This window comes from Diabrotica virgifera, chromosome 10 (genome assembly GCF_917563875.1).
Source record: "Diabrotica virgifera virgifera chromosome 10, PGI_DIABVI_V3a".
NCBI lineage: Eukaryota > Metazoa > Arthropoda > Insecta > Coleoptera > Chrysomelidae > Diabrotica > Diabrotica virgifera.
In genome coordinates, this window is record NC_065452.1 from 20,736,397 (window position 1) to 20,757,058 (window position 20,662).

The 20,662-nt window shown below is 33.9% G+C and overlaps 1 protein-coding gene across 3 annotated transcripts in view; it reads left to right on the forward strand.

The window, feature by feature from the left end:
* LOC126878717 (uncharacterized) overlaps window positions 1–20,662 on the forward strand; it is a 534,329-nt gene that overhangs the window by 433,577 nt on the left and 80,090 nt on the right. For all 3 annotated transcript variants that reach the window (XR_007695744.1, XR_007695745.1, XM_050641584.1), the window contains exon 2: window positions 18,714–18,994. Coding sequence is in view for 1 of the 3 variants with exons in the window: in XM_050641584.1 (XP_050497541.1) it covers window positions 18,753–18,994 (242 nt within the window). In the remaining 2 variants the exon portion in view is untranslated. The remainder of the gene's footprint in view (window positions 1–18,713; window positions 18,995–20,662) is intronic.

A 20,662-nucleotide genomic window follows, 5' to 3' on the forward strand; every position in this document is an offset into this window, starting at 1 on the left:
ATCGATGAAGGTTCACCGAAATTGAAGGTAATCGTTGATTTTTACCTTCAGTGACTGCACTATACAAAATAAATTGCAATCTACTGATCTAAATGCGCGTAATTTGGAAGCTTATAAATTATTAAATGATATGTAGTCGCCAAATAATTAGTTTAATGCATTTTAAGTACAACTTTCTCTTAAGCCGGGAAGATAGGGTGGTTTTCTTGCGAAGGGGTTGTAGCTCAATAATCGAAATGCTCTTGATTTAATAGTTTATTCTTAGAGTATATAAGCTATATGAATTATATCCCCAATACGATATATTTTAAGTTTTCTCAGCATCTTTCTCTTAAGTTAAATCAATTAAAGGGTTGTTTGGGGGTGAAGGGGATGAGCTCAAAAATCGAAACTATATAATTTCAAGAGCTCATAAATAGCTCGTAATTCTGCCGCAAAAACCGATTCAATATTCCTATTTTTAAGTAGTGGGGGGGCTGACTCAGCCCCCCCCACTAGGGTATTAAATTCCTGCTCAGTGGAACGAGCTCAAAATTTTTAGTTTGCGGAATATGAGAGCTCATAAATAGCTCATAAATCAGGGCTATTTGTTTTTTAATTTTTGCAAGTGGGGGGGGGGGGGCAGCTCAACACGGGTCTATCTATCAAATTTCTTATATCTAAAGATCGGTTTTCGTAACATTTTATAAAATTATCGCTCGATAAAACCGCTTCAATGTGATATCGATTTGTATTATGTTTATCTAGCACACCATCCATTCCAAATAATTTTGAAAATTTTGTAACTGGTGTGGTAACCAAACTTTGCAAACTTGTTGCTTTATTTTTACCACCTGAATTTGCGAAGATAGCACAGTGCTTACAAAAAAGTCCTTTCTTCAAGTCCGAAAACGCAATCCAGTTATATTTTTGGAGATGATCGTATCTCAAGTACCGCTTAACTAACTTGTTATTTTTGTTATGTTCAGAAAATGGAAATGAGTAGTTTTTTTCCGGAACCCACGTATTTTTCAAATAATTATATTTTTGAAAGTCTCCCAAACCACTCAAACCATCAACAACTCGACCAATGTCGTAGTTACTAACTTCATTGGACTTTTCTACAGCGACTTGCTTTAGAGTATTTTCATTATTAACTGATGTTTGTAATGTTGATACTGTTGTAAGTCGTTCTGGCACTACGAGATTCTGTTGAGAAGACGATGAGGAAGATGACCGGGATGACCCATTATCACCCACATCTTTAATTACTTTCTTCGGAACAACAGAAAAATACGAATTCAACGTATTCGTATTGTTTGCCCTCTTCATTTTCTGAAAAAAAAGAACATTTGTGATTCCGGCCAAACGAGAGATGGATATGCCCAGGTTTTTTAATTTGAGCCTAATAATAACTTGCAGTCACTTTTCGTTCAAATCGGAATCTATTAACTTTTGTATTTCGAAATAGCATCCTATATAGCGAACATCTGCGCTGGACGAGAGAAAACTGCAGAGTATTATGTACTCATTGCTGATGTATTCGTTCCGTTAGCAAACAGAAAATTATTCCTAACCTATCTATGGATTTTTACTCACCTGTCACCCTGGAATAAAATGATGATTACAATCCGGCAATATATATAGTGCACTGCACCTATGTCACCTCTATAACTACGATACGATAGTGTATATCGGGTAGACGATAGATACTTCAGAACGTTCAAATTTCTACACAATACACAACGATATAACTTCCATAAAAAATATGTACATAGGCATTCTTATGTTTCTGTTTCTACACTGGACGTCGCCGGTGTCGGGATTCGCGCGGGAGGCGATGCACTTGCATTGGCGTAACCAGAGTTGAAGAGACAGGCATTATGATTAATTATCATTATTACAGATTGCAGTATCTAGGTATTTCAAAATCCGTATGTGAATCCATTCAAAATAATTAATTTACAGAGTAAATAATTTAAAATATATTAACATAACATTATCCTGTGTTACTAGACAAGTTTATTTAAGGTGCATTGCCACCTTTGGGGGGGGGGCCATGGCCCCCATGGCCCCCCCCTTATGACCGCCCTTGACTATATCTTCAACTTTTTTGTTGGAATATCTTCTACAACTCATAAGTAGACAATACAAGACAAAATTTAAATCCGCTAAGCGTCCCTTTTTGAAAAAAAAACGATTTTTTCTAAAAAAATATAAATTATGAAAAATTACATTTTACATAAATATTTTGCAATAACTATCGTTTTAATCGTTTGCCAAATGAAAGAAACGTTTATTCCAACTTCTATATTAATAGTAGATGAACACAGCAATATATAAATACAGAGTGGGCCAAAGAAAAGAGTCCACCTCGATATTTGTCAGTAGTTATTCGATTTTAAGAAAATGCCGAAACAGGTCGATTTTTATTTTTATATTGCAATTTTTTCGCATATATTTCATACTAGTGACGTCATCCATCAGAGCGTGGTGACGTAATCGATGTTTTTTAATGGGAATAGTGATCGTTTGGTAGATCATTTGACAGGGTGTTCAATTATCTATTCAGTAGTATAAACATTAATCTCATTATTTATACAGGGCGATCAAAAAAATATTTTTTAATTAATTATAAGACGCAAAAAGAAGAATGTACTTTTAATTTATTTAACTCAAAATACATTGTACTGCTGTCAGAAAATAGAAAAAAAATGTTTATTTCACAAATATACATTTTTTTCGCTTAAATTAAATCACAAACAGGCTCCCATCTACCTCTTTTGACAGTTTTAACATTTAATTTAAGCGAAAAGCAATGTTTATTTGCCCAATAAACATTTTTTCTGTTTTGTGACAGCAATAAATGTATTTTAAGTTAAATAAATTACATACATTCTTCTTTTTGCGTCAATTAATTTAATTCAAAAATAATTATTTTGGCCACCCTGTATAAATAATGATATTATTAATATTATTCATCACGCCCAGATGAATGAAGTCACTAGTATGAAATATATATCAAAAAATTGTAATTTAAAAATAAAAATCGACCTGTTTTGGCATTTCCTTAAAATCTAATAACTACTGCTAAATATCGAGGTGGACTCTTTTCTTTGGCCCACCCTGTATAAATAAATACATATCTAATTTTTTTCTTTTATTCACTAGTTTGCAAATTAAAAAAAATGAAGCGGTTGGAGGATATGCGGGACGGTTTAAGAAATTCTTCAGAAATTTCTGAAATTTATATGAACTTTTTAGAAAAAATCGTTTTTTTCAAAAAGGGACGCTTAGCGGATTTAAATTTTGTCTTGTATTGTTTACTTTTGAGTTGTACAAGATATTCCAACAAAAAAAGTTGAGATATCGTAAATTAGATAATAACATGTTTCAAGCTCACCGTGAAAAGATCTATAATTGCAGGCATTCGATTTTTCATCACCCCGATGAAGAAGAATAATGATGGCTGTCTTTAGACACTCTGGAAATTTACCTTTCTCAAAAGAATCATTAATTAGTGAGCTGAGGAGTCCCAATGCATTTTCTGGGAGATTTGAGAAAATTTTTATGGATAGTCCATCAGTAGTACAGGAAGATTTGCCTTTGATACTATTGATTGTTTGGATCAGTTCAGATTTATCAAAATGAATTCGAGACCTTTCTTGAATTAGGGAGATAGAAAATGGGATCTTGGAACACTTATAAGTGTTCTGTAAAAGTTACTAAGGTCCGGTCTTTTCACCTCCGAATAAATATTTATCAGGAAGTTTATCCGGCAGATTACATGTAAATCTGTCAAATAAACCTCCGGATAACTTTTATTCGGAGGTGAAAAGACCGGGCGTAAATGTCTTAATTAGATTAGGTTTACTTTACTTAAGTATATGCTCCGTACTAGGTATGCAACCAGTTATACGTCCATCATGAAATCGTATTTTTTAGACATAATATTTATGTTTTTGATTAGTTGGTGATATTTAATGACATTTCATGACTTTTGTGGAAAGGTAATTATAAAAACTAAAATCTAACTAAACCTTTATTTGCAATTTATGTCTCTGCCATATTTGGCAAATTCGATTATCATAGAATATGAAAACAGCGGCAATTATATTAAGACATTTTCTATAAGGTTTCTTTCCTCTTTTAATTGACAAAATCGCTAAGTAAGATAGTTTCTCGTCATTTGTGGAATTTGTGACAAAATTTTTAATCCCTAATGTACCACAGAAGAACTTTGCTCTACAAACGCACTTTAGAAGGTATTGTCATCATTAAGTCTCATAATACCTATTTAAACTTCACATATGCTTCGTCCAATTCAGTTTCTTTAATAAATTTTAGCAGTTTAGAATGTTTAGATCAATTACATAGATTGGGATAATTTAATTCCTCTATTCCTGTTAACCTATAAGTTACGAACATGAGGCAACCGGTAATTCTCCATCGATGATGATCACCGGAAGAGAAATGAAGCTTCCAGATCGGATTTTCGGATGATTGCCTCCCTGCGAAGAAGAACGTTCATCCCTGACGTACATTGGAAATTTCATAGAAAAATTGGAAAAAGTCTATGAATTTGCTCGTAAAAGTTTGATGTTTCAAAGTGATATGCCGGATTCACACTCAGTCGTGTTGGACAGGTAAGTGGGAAGCGTGAGTGTGTAAATAGGTCACTCGCGCTGCCACTGCTCATGCCGCTACCATTGCACGGTGCTCCCTCTGAGAATGATGATTTCGCCGTGCAAGTTGTCACTGTCAGGACACAACTAGTGAGTAACTCATTTGTATTTGGATAAAAGTTATTTCATGTGTGCGGCGAAGCTTTAAGTGAGGTGTCAAGTTTCAGGCTGCGGATCTAGAAATTCATAATAGGGGGGGGGCAAACTTAACTCAAATACAGTGATGCCACAGCTACCGATTTTTCGGTATATCTACCGAATACCTGTCAAATCTACCGATCCACCTAATTCTCCTTTTTTTCTACCTGCCAAATTAATCTGCCGATTTTTTTCTACCGAAAAATCAAAATTATTAGAAAAATTTTTTTAGCGGATAGATTTGGCAACAGAGTTTAGTCAATTTTCAAGAATTCTTGAATTGCTATTACTAGCCTGTGACACAATGTGCGAACCAGCAGATACGGATTTACCGATATCAATTTTATGACCAGTCCTTTGTCCTTTTATATTATGATTTTGGGAGTAAAATGTATCTACCTGAATCTGAATAATAAATACTGAAGGATTGTGGCTTATTTTGATATAGAAGATAGTTCCAAACTAAAAATAGTATTTATATTAAAATCTTAAAACAGGAGAAATTTATTTTGCACCTTTTTAACTTACAGTATTTCGACATAACTAAAGAACATTTAGACAAAGCGAAAACGGCGGGTTCGTTGGGAAAAATATTCCCATGAGATTTTTTTGCATAATCACGTTCGTGAGACACCCCAGAATAAGGTTCAAAAAGTCCCCCACGCGAAAAGTGGTCCAAATTTTTTTTAACAATTTTTTTTAATCAAATTACAAAAATCAATACTTTTGGCCCCACAATTTTTTTTAGATTTTTTGGACCATTCTGGACAAAAAAGGTATGTTATATTTTTTCTCTAAAGTTGATCGTTTTCGAGTTATAAGCAATTTAAAATTTGAAAAACGCGAAAATGGTCGTTTTCAAGGCTTAATAACTCTGTTAAAAGTTGTTATTATGAAAGTCAGAAAGTGGCTAAATCAAAGTTTAAAGCTACAAGATCCTGAAGAAATTTTTGTCATTATTTTATTACTAAGCTGGTATTTTTAAGTAATAATAATGAGCGCCATGCACGTGTTAGGCGGCCGTAAATGCTGAGTGCGAGAGAGATGCCATTCCGGCAGTCCACTTGTGCATCTTACACGCACTCACATTTACAGCCGCGTCAACACGATCTAACCGCTCATTGGTATTAATTAAAAATAACAGCTAAGTAATAAATTAATGACACAGATTTCTTCAGGATCATGTAGCTGGGGCTTTAAACTTTGGTTTAGTCACTTTCTGACTTTCATAGTAATAATTTTTAACCGAGTTATTAAGTCTTAAAAATGGCAATTTTCGCGTTTTTCAAATTTTAAATTGCTTATTACTCGAAAAAGATCAACTTTAGAGAAAAATTATAAGAGACCTTTTTTGTTAAGAATCATCCAAAAAACCTAAAAAAAATTTTTCCGGGCCAAAAACATTGATTTTTGTAATTTGATTAAAAAAATTGTTAAAAAAAATTTTTTCGCGTGGGCGACTTCTTGAACCTTATTCTGGGGTGTCTCACGAATGTGATTATGCAAAAAATCTCATGGGAATATTTTTCCCAACGAACCCGCCGTTTTCGCCTTGTCTAATTAAAAAATTTTCTCGTTCTTAATTGCTTCAATATCCGACATTGTTTTGTTTTGTAGATTTTACAGAAAAAAGTTTCAAATAAATATTCTAGTCTAGATCTTAATAGTTTCTAATTTGAAATACATAAACAATTGGAGATAATTGCAAAAAACCCTTATTTTTGCAGTAATTTATAAATGTTAATAACTTATACTTATAACTATTATTTATTATAACAAAATTTTTAAACTTGTTTAAACAATTATACAGCTTTTAAATAAGAATATTTGTATTTTGAACGTTAATAGGTACATGTGTGGTAAGTTTTTTTAAAAAGTCTACAACAGGAAAAAATATGCAGTTTTATTATAAATAAATTAATTCCTTATACCAAAACTAAAGCATCCTTGATATTTAGTATTGCGTTAGTTAGAAGGCTCTACTCGAGTTATTTTGGATTAAAAAAATGAAGAAAATTGCTCTATAATACCTAGAAAGCCGAGAAAATACATTTTTTTAATGTATACCGATTTTGAACTTTGAATGATTTTTATGATGAATGGTGATTATTGATCATTATATGATGATGAATGTAGTTTATTTTTGAGTACTGGTACCTTACCTTAAAATTATCATTTTTTTGCAATGTGGTAGCAAAAGAAGCAAAAATGAAATCTACCCAAAATTTGACGATTTCTACCGAAAAAAATAGCAGTCTCCCGAAATTTTGTCCAAGACCTGTGGCAATCAAATATTATATTTTCCAGATTTAGCCATACGACTCACACTTACTCTAAGGATAAAGTACACTATGTAATCCCAGATACCTACGGTATCAAAAGGATTGATAGACAATTCACGACTATTAATCTCACTGATCGGTCTTTACCATAAATATTAACCTTTCTACCATCAGTGGGTAGGTACGCATGGATTATCTAGTAAAATACAAATTGTTATATCTTTATTGTATCGCAAATTTGAAACGTGACTTTTCATGGGATAAGTTTTATACCCAGTGTAATGTATTTGCATTTTAAAATATCATTTTTGTTATTCATTGAATTGAGAAAAATATTTCCTTTGTTTATGGTTCCACCGGTATCCAAACAAATGCGCCTGCAGATTATTTTTCAGAGAGAGGGTGTTTTATTAGATTTTATGGCTTCTTTCAATTCTTTGGAAGCGGTTGTCGTGTAATTTAGTGTTGTACTGATGGCTTAAAGTTTAGTGTTAACAGAAAAAAATAATAAATAATAAAAAAATAATTATAGACTAAATACAATAGGGGGGTCCATGGACCTGTTGACCCCCCCCCCCCATGTATCCGCGCCTGTCCAGTTTCTTCTGCTGGGTCTTTCAAAATTCAAACCACAGGTGTAGCTCTCCTTTAAGTTGTTGGATAGTTTCTGATAGGTCCAATTCGTAAATTGTAGCAGCTTGTATGATGATATCAATATTACTCTCAGAATCTAATGAAAAATTAGGAATAAGGGACTGGATTTTCATTACATGATTGTGTGTATTAGAAAGTAATTTTCCAGATAAGTCGCTAAGAAAGTAATCAAGAAAACGAAGAAACACATTGGAGGTGGTACAAAACTGATACGTGTAGCTTCTTCAAGAAATGATAAAACTGCAGGATAAGTATATAAAAGAACTGTAGCAATTGCATCGTGTCTCGCATTCCACCTAGTTTCACATAAAGCCTGAAGTTTAGTTTTCTTGTGTTGGAAACATACGTCCTTAATTTTCTTCCTCATAAAGTTTGATCTCTTGCTGGTTTCGTTAACAGATTTTGCTACTTCAGCTATTGTGCCAAATATTTGTCTAATATTATGTAAACAGAGCATGGTTTTGAAATTAACAGATTCAAACAACAAACAATGTGAGACACGGTGCATTTACCATGCCAGAGACACCACGTCACTTTCCTGACATATTAGCTCAGCAGTCATAAACTTGCCAACGAAGATTTAAAATATCTAGATTTAAGTTTCTGAGTTCTCGTACAATAACACTTGACAATGCCTCGTCATTTAATCGTACACTACTAATCTTAAAAAAAAATATTTAAACTACTCTTATGCTCTACATATCGCACATATACAGGGTGTTTCTTTAACAATTGTCCATATAGTAACTGGAGAAACCTTAGCACAAAATACGAAGATTTAACATAAAACACTTAAATATAATGTGGTTCCTTACTGAGTTACAGGGTGTTTTATCTAAAAATTAAAAAGCTATTTTTGCTAATAATTTTAAAACCATTCGACGTATCCTTTTCATGCTTGGAAAAAAGTGTGGCTACTATACACCCTACTAAATTATCATAAATAAACGTTTCTAGATACTACCAGAGGCGTACGACAGGGGATAGTGAATGGTTGTCCCTTCTCAAATTCTACGCTACTGAGGAAATTACTATTTTTAGATTTATTACTATTTTTAGAATTATTTAAATATTTAGATTCTCCAATACTTTCTATGTAAATAATAGACTCTTCATTGGTAACGATAGAGTCAATAGTTTTCGAGATATTTGAAGTTAAAAATGAAACGGCACAGTTATTTTGATTAATGTATTGTGTTGCTTCATATTTACTTCAAATATCTAGAAAACTAATGATTTTATCGATACTAATGAAGAGTATATTATTTACATAAAAAGTGTTGAAAAATCTAAAAATTACACCAAAATAGCTATTCCGTCAGTGACGTCGAATTTGGGAAAGGTCAACCAGTCACTTTCCCTTGTCGTACGCCTCTGGTAGTAGCCAGAAACGATTATGTAACAAAATTTAGTAGGGTGTGTGTATAGTACCTACACTTTTTGCCAAGTATGATAAGGATACGTCAAATAGTTTTAAAGTACTGGGTACAAACAGTTTTTAAATATTAATCAAATGAATCATATCATAAATGAATCAAAATAACTGTGCTGTTTCATTTTTAACTTCAAATATCTCGAAAACTAATGACTTTATCGTTACGAATGAAAAGTATATTATTTTCTTAGAAAGTATTGGAGAATTCAAAAATTGAACTAAAATAGCAATTCCGCCAGTGGCGTAGAATTTGGAAAGGGTCAACCATTCACTTTTCCCCGTCGTACGCCTCTGTTTATAGCCAGAAACGTTTATTTAACATAATTTAGTAGTTTGTATAGTACCTATACTTCTTACCAAGTATGAAAAGGATACGTCGAATAGTTTTAAAATTATGAGCAAAAATAGTTTTTTAATTTTTAGATAAAACACCCTGTAACTCAGTAAGAAACCACATTTTATTTAAGTGTTATATCTTCGTATTTTGTGCTAAGGTTTCTTCAGTTTAGACGAAGCAACGAAGCACTAAAAAGCCCAAAACCTAGGAATTTTGTGCAGTAAGATGAATCGTTATGAAACTTTTTGCATTCAATTCGAGAGATTGTGAACTAAATTGATCTCCGGCAAAAAAAATGTGCATGAGAAAATGCATTTTCAAAGTGCATCTCGAAGAGATGGAAAATGAAAAATTTAGAACTCAGGAAATATTGACGGAAATGAGTTCAATTTTTATATTTGGGGGTTTTGGAGGTCAGTGAACACAAATTTCATGACGGCGATAGTCTCCGAGGTACCTGGTGCCCAGGGTGGAGCTCGTCACCTGGGACGATCGAATAATTCGCAGGACGATCGAATAATTCGCGAAATGAAGATTGGATCGAAAAACTGGAGGTGGGATCCCACTCCATCCCCTGGAGGTGGGATGGGGGTAACTTTAAAATCTTAAACGGAAACGCCCATTTGTTATTACAGATTTGGATTGCTTACTTAAAAATAAGCAACTTTTATTCGAGAAAATTTTTCGAATTGTGGATAGATGGCGCTATAATCGGAAAAAACGATTTATCGTGATACCATAGGTAAATTATAGAAACGGTCTAATATCTCGAGAAATACACTTCCAAATAAAAGACAAAAAATACGTATTTAATATTTTTCAACAACCTATCGAATAACATCAAACACGACTCTACAACTCTACAACGTTGGGGTGGGGTTTAACTTTAAAATCTTAAATGGGAATCCCCATGTTTTATTACAGATTTGGAGTCCTCAGGAAAAAATAAGTAATATTTATTCGAAACATTTTTTAGAATTGTTAATAGATGGCGCTAATACATAGTGTTTTTCCGATTATAGCGCCGTCTATCAATAATTAGAAAAAATGTCTCGAATAAAAGTTACTTATTTTTACGTAAGGAATCCAAACCTGCAATAAAAAATGGGGGCTCCTATTTACGATTTTAAAGTTACACCCCACCCCACATCCAGGAGGTGGAGTGGAGGGTCGTGTTTTATGTTATTTGATAGGTTCCTAAAAAATATAAAAGACGTATTTTTGGTTTTTTATTTGGAAGTGTATTTCTCGAGATATTACACCGTTTCTATAATTTACCTATGGTATCACGAAAAAATCGTTTTTTCAGATTATAGTACCATCTATCCACAATTCTAAAAAATGTCTCGAATAAGAGTTGCTTACTTTTACGTAAGCAATCCAAATCTGCAATAACAAATGGGGTTTCTATTTAAGATTTTAAAGTTACCCCCACCCCACCTCCAGGTGGTGGAGTGGGGTAGTCGTGTTTAGTGTCATTCGATAGATTTTTGAAAAATATTGAACACTTATTTTTCAATTTTTCGATCCAATGTTCATTTCGCGAATTATTCGATCGTCCCGCGAAATATTCGGTCGTCCCAGACGACGAGTTCCTCCCTGGGCACCAGGTACCTCAGAGATCATCGCCGTCATGAAATTTGTGTTCACTGACCTCCAAAACCCCCAAATATAAAAATTGAACTGATTTCCGTCAATATTTCCTGAGTCCTAAATTTTTTATTTTCCATCTCTTCGAGATGTACTTTAAAGATGCTTTTTCTCATGCACAAAAATTTTTGCCGGTGATCCATTTAGTTCACAAAATTGCTTGACACTCTCACGAATCGAATGCAAAAAGTTGCATGACGATTCATCTTACTGCACAAAATTCCTAGATTTAATGCTTCGTTGCCTCGTCTATGGACAATTGTTAATGAAACACCCGGTATAATGTTACTTTTTCATTGGAGCTGATGGCAGTTGTTTCATCTACCAAAATAGAAAAATATTTCCTTAGTTAGCTGCTTCAATAATTTTTTTTCTCAATAACAGAGCCACAACAGTCTATGACGCCATTTTGCGTTGTTTTTATTTGTAAGCGTTGAATTTCTAGGACCAGTTTCAAGCTGGATTTCCAGAATCAGATCACCTGCAATAACTTTATATTTAAGTAGTTCCCTGAAGTTTCCTTCGCTTGAATTATAAATTGATTCAGACGATTCCATTTCCAAATCGGTAGCACCATCATCTCTGTGCTCTCTGAAAGGAATGTTTTGTCGACGGCACAAAATAATTGTTTTCACAATCAGAACAAATTTTATCCTATTTTCGTTCACTGTTTTTGTAACTTCATTGTTAAGTTGAACCATAACGTTTTCAGACTTACTTTCAAACACTTTTTAAAGTTACTACATTTTAGTTAAGATGTTTTACCCTAATTATTATCAGAATGGCTCCTCAATATTTCATAAGCTTTCTTGAATTTCCGACGGAGTTTCGTCTTTCATAAGTTCCCTAACGCGATTTTGCTTTGGCCACCCTCTTTAGGCCCGAACAAAACACACATACGGCAGTATGATAGCCACGGGAATTTATTTAACCTACATAATATGCCGAAACTGTTCCAAGTATAACGTGTTTGGAAATCTGTATTCATTTTCAGGAACTCGCGGATTAGTTAGGATTAGAAATATAATCCGCATCCGATTAGTCCGCATCCTGACCGTAAGCTAGGTTTGTGCGGACCGCAATTAAATTCAGAATATAGTGTTTTGCAATTTTGAAAATGTTTGGCGATGAAATTGTGTACTATGTTTGGCTCAACTTAAGTGTGCAAAGCCGGTTTTTCAAGAATGAACTTAAATGAATTAAAAATCGGTACAGATCTCAGCTAACAGATGAATCCAAACTTCAGACAGGTTGTACATTTTTTTACATAGGAAACAATATTTTTAAACAAATTCAAAATTACCTTTTTGCCCCAAAAATATATTTTTCTACGGCCGTGCTAAAAGAGCCACTTTTAGTGGCAAATTTTCCCGCACGGCGTGCGGGAAAGTAAAATACCTTGTAATATGGCATTAGAATATATTATAATACATGCAATAAACTAATATTTAGATATCATTTACTAATTATTTATTTCAGATTTATCTTATTGTGTTCATGTTTTAAAGAAATTAGCGCTTATTCGATGAAATAAAATTATTTTGACATAACATTTAAAAGTCACATCAGTAGACAATTACAATGGTTTTGAATCGTCGTCATGGAAACCAATATCGTCGTCGTGGTAAACCCATATTGAAAGTTTGGTTTTGACAACCTTGTCAAAGAATTAATTTGTGTATTTTCACTCCTATTTTTGTGGCTTTCTTCCAAACGTACGGCCCTAGAAAAAATATTGTTCCTAACTCATGCGGAAAGTGTCTTCCCCGCACTCGACTGCTTGCCCGAACTCCGATATCGCGTCGTTCGGGTCAACGGCAGTCTCGTGCGTGAAAGTACCACTTTCCGCACTAGTTAGGAAAATAACTATTTTAGATTTTTTTGGGTGATTTTAAACAAAAACGGTCTCTTGTCATTTTTCTCAAAAGTTGATAGTTTTCGAGTTATAAGCGATTTAAAATCTGAAACATGCGAAAATACGCATACGCATTTACGAGGCTTGAAAACTCATAGTAAATTATTAGTGTTCAGGTTGACATTGACAAGTGCCTAAATTGAAGCTTATACATTCAATTTCAAGATTCTAACGAGTAATCGGGGCTTATTTCAATATAGACAGTTGTTTTTAATCGTTAATCGTCGCGCTTCGCACTTTATGGTGCGTCTCTGTCGCACGTATACATAATTATTATACGTACTTAGGCGAAAAATTTCCAACAAATACTTGACATTTATTAAAATTTTATAATATATTATTACCATTTTTTTTTAAAATAATTTATTTGTTTATTCAATTAATTATTGCCAATGTGCTAATTAAATACTCCAACATATAGTGCGACACGCACCGGCTTAAGGGTAGAGTGGGTCCGCATAGTTCACAATTAAAAACAACTTGAATGTTTTAACTTCAATTTTAAGCACTTGGCAACCTCAAAATAATAATTTACACATGAGTTTTCAATTTTCGAAAATGCCTATTTTCTTGCCAATCTTCGAAATCTATTAAATTTTTGAGAAAAATTACATAAGATCTTTTTTGTTTAAAATGGCCCAAAAATGCTAAAAACATATTTTCGGGTGCAAAAAGGTGATGTTTTGAATTTGTTAAAAAAATTGTTAAACAATTTCTGCCCAATTATTTCGCCCGGCACCCTTCTGATTTGTTTATAGGGGATATTTTAAACAAGAATTCACAAAGAAACCGAATCAGAAGAACCAGACACAGGTAGCATTAAATCCGGACCCCGGAAGTGTCATAGGTTTTCGAAACGGACCCTCAAGGAATATAATTGGTGACACCTGGTCTATAGTACCTTAGACCCCATTCTGTATCCGTGCCTGGGTAGACCCAATAGTTTACGCACACGATAGTTGTATATTATTGAAGTGCTACGTTTGGTTTGTTTTGTTCTATGGATGTGAAACTTGGACAACAAAAATGATGAATCTCAACAAATTAGACGCGTTCGAGTTGTGGTGTTAGCGTCGCATGCTCAACATTCCGTGGCCAGCACACACTGCACACATATCCAACGAACGTGTGCTGGAGACGATGCACAAAGAGCGAGAATTGATCAACGTCATAAAAATGAGAAAGGTTCATTACTTCGGTCATATAATGAGAGGACCTAAATATCGCTTACTCCGGTTGATCATTCAGGGCAAAATCTAAGGAAAACGCTGGGTTGGAAGAAAGCAACTGTCCTGGCTGCGTATCATTAGACAATGGACAGGTCGAACAGTCGAGGGATTGACTAAGTTTTCAATCTAATAGCACATAATAAAACAATACTAAAAATATTACTCTACATACCACCAGATTGAAAACAATGGGAACCTTCTCTGGTTACACCTACGAGGCTTCTAAAATTTGCAAGCCATAACGGATGCTGAGACTGAAGAAGATAAGGGAATTTTACAATTTATAATTCACGTCCCATCTGCTCATCGCGGTAAAATTTCAACGAGAATGGTTTCCTTTTTACTTCAATCAGAGTTTACATGTAAATCAAAAATGAATATCCATTTTCAATTTAGTTGCAACACATAACTCCAGCTGCATCATATTCTAGTTCAATCAGAGAGTGCAGCAAGCACCTCTACTGTTTTCGAAACTTATTAGTCTCTCATCAGGAGGCACATAATATGCTGCTCTCTCTGACCCAACCAGGACAAACCCCGGCGTGCAGTTACGGATTGCAACGAACGAAATGGCAGGGATGCCCTAGCGGCAACTGCTAGCAAAAGACTAAGTTTTCAATCTAATAGCACATAAAACAATACTAAAAATATTACTGTACATCCCACCAGATTGAAAACAATGGGAACCTTCTCTGGTTACCACCTCCCAGGCTTCTAAAATTTGCAAGCCATATCGGATGGCTATAATAGCCCGGCTACACGCACCGTCATGCCTGAGAGCATGCCTGCACAGTCTGGTTTGTGCAGGTAAGAGCGTGCGTATGGACGGCAAGACTGTATCGCGCACAGGCCTCCAAGCGCGGACTGTATCCTCCTCGACATGCTGAAGATTTTACCTGTGCAGTTTTTGGTTCTACAGTTTTACTTGCACGTGTGGACGGTAGTTCAGTCCGTTCTTCAGTCCCGCAAAAGTTTTCGAGGTGGATAGACCAAGATGAGCGACATAAGAAGTGTTAAACAGTTTTTAACTGAATTTATAGAGTTATACAAATCTTTGACGGCGTTATGGAAAGTAAAATGTAAAGAATATTTCTACAGAAATAAGAAAAACGACGCCTACGCTTTAATGGCAGAAAAATTAAAAGAGGTAATATTTTATTTTTTAATTGATTCTAAAATAGGGCATACTTTAAAATCAAATAATTTGTACCGTTTGGTATTTAATAAAGATTAACTATTATTTTTTCCCATATTGGTATACTATTATTGAAAACAGTTTATACAGTGCGCTGGAATAACTGTTACAGCCCCCCTATTAACTTATTTATTTTTAGCACATAAGAAAAACGCTCAGACAGGTCGATTTTTAAAATAATCATAGTAGGTATATCATAATCATAGCATCAATGTTGAACTTTACGCGATCCCTCCTCAGGTGACAGGCATAACTTTTTTTAAATGGGAAAGTACATCATGTGACACTTCATTTAAAAGATTTTGAAATACTTATTATAAAAATGTATAATACTTTAATCCTTTTTGAAAGCGTAGGCGCAAAATTTCGGTCGAATTCTTTTTAAACGCATTTATTTTTTTCGAATCATGAGAAAACTAATAAATATTTTTTTAAAATTTAAACGCAAAATGGTAGATTTCATGAAGTCCCTTATAATAAACAAAAAGTATCTTTTGAATGATATATTTTAAATTAAAAATCAGACTAAATTTTCTCTTAGTTTTTCACCCCTGTGACTTATTAAAATAGACATTATAGAATTTCTCAGGGACTTTCTACCATCCATAATACTGTAGTATTTCATTCTGCGTTTAAATTTTTCGATAACCACGCCAGTCTTCAGGATCATCTCTCAAATCTTCGATTAAGTTAACATGTGAATGTATATTTCTCCGCAAGAGCCACTTTTTACTCCATTTACTTCTACGGCGTCGTTGCTTGTTTGTTTGTTGCTTTTTTATTAATAAACAATACAATAACGCTTCCATTAAAAATACCTCTTCCGTGCTGCTCATCGTGTCGAATTCTCTGAAAGACTGAAGTTTGCGCAGTCCAATTTTTTACGTGGCCTGCACGTGTGCACAACGTACAGTGTACAGTTATTTTGTTCCGTCATGCCTGCACAGTTTTGGACTGCACATGCAAGACGGTGCGTGTAGCCGGGCTATAAAGAAGATGAGGGAATTTTACAATTTATAATTCACGTCCCATCTGCTCAGCGCGGTAAAATTCCAACGAGAATGGTTCCCTTCGTACTCCCATCAGAGTAAACATGTAAATCAAAAATGAATAACCATTTTCAATTTCGTTGCAACACGAAACTGCAGCTGCATCATATTCTAGTTCAATCAGAAAATGCAGCAAGCACCTCTACCGGTTTTGAAATTTATTAGTCTCTCATCAGGAGGCACAGGAACTAGAATATTATGCGGCTGTAGTTTCGTGTTGCAACGAAATTGAAAATGGTTATTCATTTTTGATTTACATGTTTTCTCTGATTGGAGTACCAAGGGAACCATTCTCGTTGGAATTTTACCACGCTGAGCAGTTGGGACGTGAATGATCAATTATAAAATTCCCTCATCTTCTTTAGTCTCAGCATCCGTTATGGCTTGCAAATTTTAGAAGCCTCGGAGGTGTAACCAGGGAAGGTTCCTATTGTTTTCAATCTGGTGGGATGTAGAGTAATATTTTTAGTATTGCTTTATGTGCTATTAGATTGAAAACTTAGTCTTTTGCTAGCAGTTGCCGCTAGGACATCCCTGCCATTTCGTTCGTTGCAATCCGTAACTGTACGCCGGGGTTTGTCCTGGTTGGGTCAGAGAGAGCAGCATATGTGCCTGCTGATGAGAGACTAATAAGTTTCGAAACCGGTAGAGGTGCTTGCTGCACTCTCTGACTGAACTAGAATATGATGCGGCTGTAGTTTCGTGTTGCAACCAAATTGAAAATGGTTATTCATTTTTGAGTCGAGGAATTGTTTCATATAGCTGCCGACCGAGAAACATTTCATCAGATTGTTGATACGACGATAGCCAACGCTTGAAAACAAGCACGGCACACAAAGAAGAAGAAGAAATCGTTGTAGATAAAAGATTTCTGGGATAAACAATTTCAATTTTGCAATAACTACGTTATTGTGTGACTAAGTGAAAGTTCTTGAAATTTTTATAGCTGAATATTATGTGAAGTTGTCTCATTTCAGTTTTTTGTGCATTTTTAGAAAAGTTTTTAATGTTTTTTAAAAAAAATCGAATTCTGAAGCTATCTTTTGGAATAATTCAATAGCAAATTAACAAAATTAACTTTACAAACTCTCATTGTAAAGGATTTTCTATGTTTTTTCAGTAAAATTATGTAACTTTTCCATTTAATTTATCAGTCTTCGCCTTTAGTATTTAAAGTCAAATAGCGATTTGACATTGTTTATAAGTAAAAAATGACGTTTATTCTTTTGTATATTTTGTTTATTACATATTACTATAACAAAAGTCTCGATTGTCTTGGAAAAATCGTTACTACCCTGATCTAATAGTCTTCTTCTTCTTTTGGTGCCTATTCGTTTCGAATATTGGCGATCATTCTGGCTATAATTATTTCATTAACTGATGCTTTAAATAGATTAGTTGTTGTTGTGGAGAACCATTTCCTCAGGTTCTCTAACCATGATATTCTTCTTCCTATACCTCGCTTTCCGAATAATTTGCCTTGAAGTATTATTTTCAGTAATCTGTATTTAGTGCCGTTTCTCATTATGTGTCCGAGATATTCTAACTTGCTCTTTTTAATTGTAAACATCTTTTCTCTTTCTTTCCCCATTCTTCGTAGTACGGTCTCGTTGGTTATCTTGTCCGTCCATGAAATCCCTAGGATTCGCCTGTATAGCCACATCTCGAAGGCTTTAAGTTTTTTCTCCATCGCTTCAGTGAGTGTCCAGGATTCAACTCCGTAGTGCAATATTGAGAAGATATAACATCGTAGAAGCTTTACTTTTATCTCCAGATTAAGGTTGTGGCTTTTAAAGAGTTTGGCCGTGTTGTTGAATGCACTCCTAGCCTTCTCTATTCTACATTTTACTTCCTGTGAGTGATCCCACTGTTCGTTTACTATTGTTCCAAGATACGTATACTGTCTTACTCGTCTACTGGTGTATTCTTGATAAGCAGTTGGACGTCTCCAATTTTATTTTTGCTGATGACCATAAATTTAGTTTTTGATATATTTACTTGTAGCCCAAATCTTTCACTCACTTCATTTACTTTATTTATGAGTTACTGTAAACTGTTCAAACTGTAATCTATGTGATCTAATAGTAACGTTTGTAATTATAAATTAAATAACATGATTTGTCAATATTTATCTCTACTAACATTCTTATTTATCATTGTTTCAGAATGGTTCATTGTATGATTCGAAAAAACCACAACGTAAGATGAATGACCAAACCAACACCGTATTCCTAGACCACGAATTACCAGGTCCACCGACAGTATTACCCAGTACTCATCTTCGAAACAGTATCCGAGTTCCAAACCAAGGAACGTTTTACTTTAAATACGAAGATAGTGATTCCAGTATGGAACGAAACGAAAGAGATACATCTCAAGATGGAAACGGAAACAGCCAACCATGCATTAAACCTGAAGAAGAGTTTCTAGTTGACAATAGGAATGGGTAAGTTTAAACAGATTTTTTGATTTTTATGATCTTTAGATAATAAGCTAACAAGCTTTAGATAAAACCATGATTGTGATTTAACATAGCGTTTCATTCATTTTACCATAGCATAGAGTATAGAGATGTTGAACTATACAGGGTGTCCAGAAACTCTACCGACAAACGAAGACAGGAGATTCTTCAGATAATTTAAGACAATTTAACCCAATTCACCTAGTCCGAAAGTGCTTCCTAGGGAGATAGAGCTCTTTGAAGATGGCGTCTTGTAATTAGTTTTTCTTAAATACCTCCAGAACGCTTCTAGTTAGAAAAACGAAAATTGGTACACATATGTATCTTCCAGAGATAAATCTATTCCATCCATTTGTAACTAAATACTACTTTACATTAGTATTTGTAGAAAGAAAATGATAATATGAAAGAAGTAAGTGGGATGAACTGATAATAAAAGTATGAATAGACAGATGGACTGAATGGAGTTAGGCTAGCTAGATATGCAAGTGAACAACAACTTGACACTCAAGGATGGATACGGCCAATTTTCATGCCTGTCGAAGACAGTAGATCAAAATAGATAGGGATGATGACTAGAAAGGGAAATATGAAGATAAAAATAAATGCTTAGAAAATAGATAGAATAAATATAATAATATAATAAAAATAGAAGAATATAGGGGATAAATAAAATAGACTAAGTTGCGGGCGCCAGAAGATTGGAATTGACAATCTCCCAGGTATCTTACACTGCTGTAAAATATTCAATATATTAAATCAATAAATTCCAAAAATGAGGGAAAGAAATAATTGATATACAAAACAAATAAATATTTATTAAATATAACTACGTAGACTTTTGACAACCTCTGAGTTACAAGTGAAACTATGTGACTCTAAAATGACAATTCGAAATAATTAACTATCTGAATATAAATATAAAACTATGGTTACATTAGTACTGGAACATTACTTATATGGAGCGTACCCCCAACTTACATCTAGGTTAAATAACAACCTTCACCAAATAATTGTACGATTGCAATACGTACAGCAACGTTAAATACTACAGGAAAACGACTAATCAAAATACCTACCTAAGATAAATACTATAAATATATAACCCAATGAGTTAGATGGGCAACCAGCCTAATTGAACCGAAGTAGTCCTGGATGCAAATATCCTTTTTCTGACTCGTGGTTCTTAAATATCGCACAAGTAAAACTAAACGCTATCCTGAGGGGATAATGAGTAGGGATTGAATATAATTTATTATACAAATGAATTTAAGTTACGCAAACAAAATTTTGAATTTAAATTACGAGAAACAAGCTAATAATATTAAAATATATGGTTATGAAAAGAAAATAATGAGAAACAAGCCTAATAATAATACTAAAAAACAATAAATGTAAGGAACTACTGTATGGAAAAAAAGTTATTTGGGCCCAAATCTTCTTTTACATAGTCATACAGGCGTGGGAACGCTATTAAGTTATGTATAGATAATTTAAGAGAGGAAAAATAAATACAATATAAATATAGTCACGGTATGTGCAAGTGTATGATTGAAATATTCTGAATATTAATAAAAATGTGTAAAATGGTATCAGCGAATAACTATTGCACTGTAAATATATATGTTCCCAAGACAAACCCACTGGACCAGA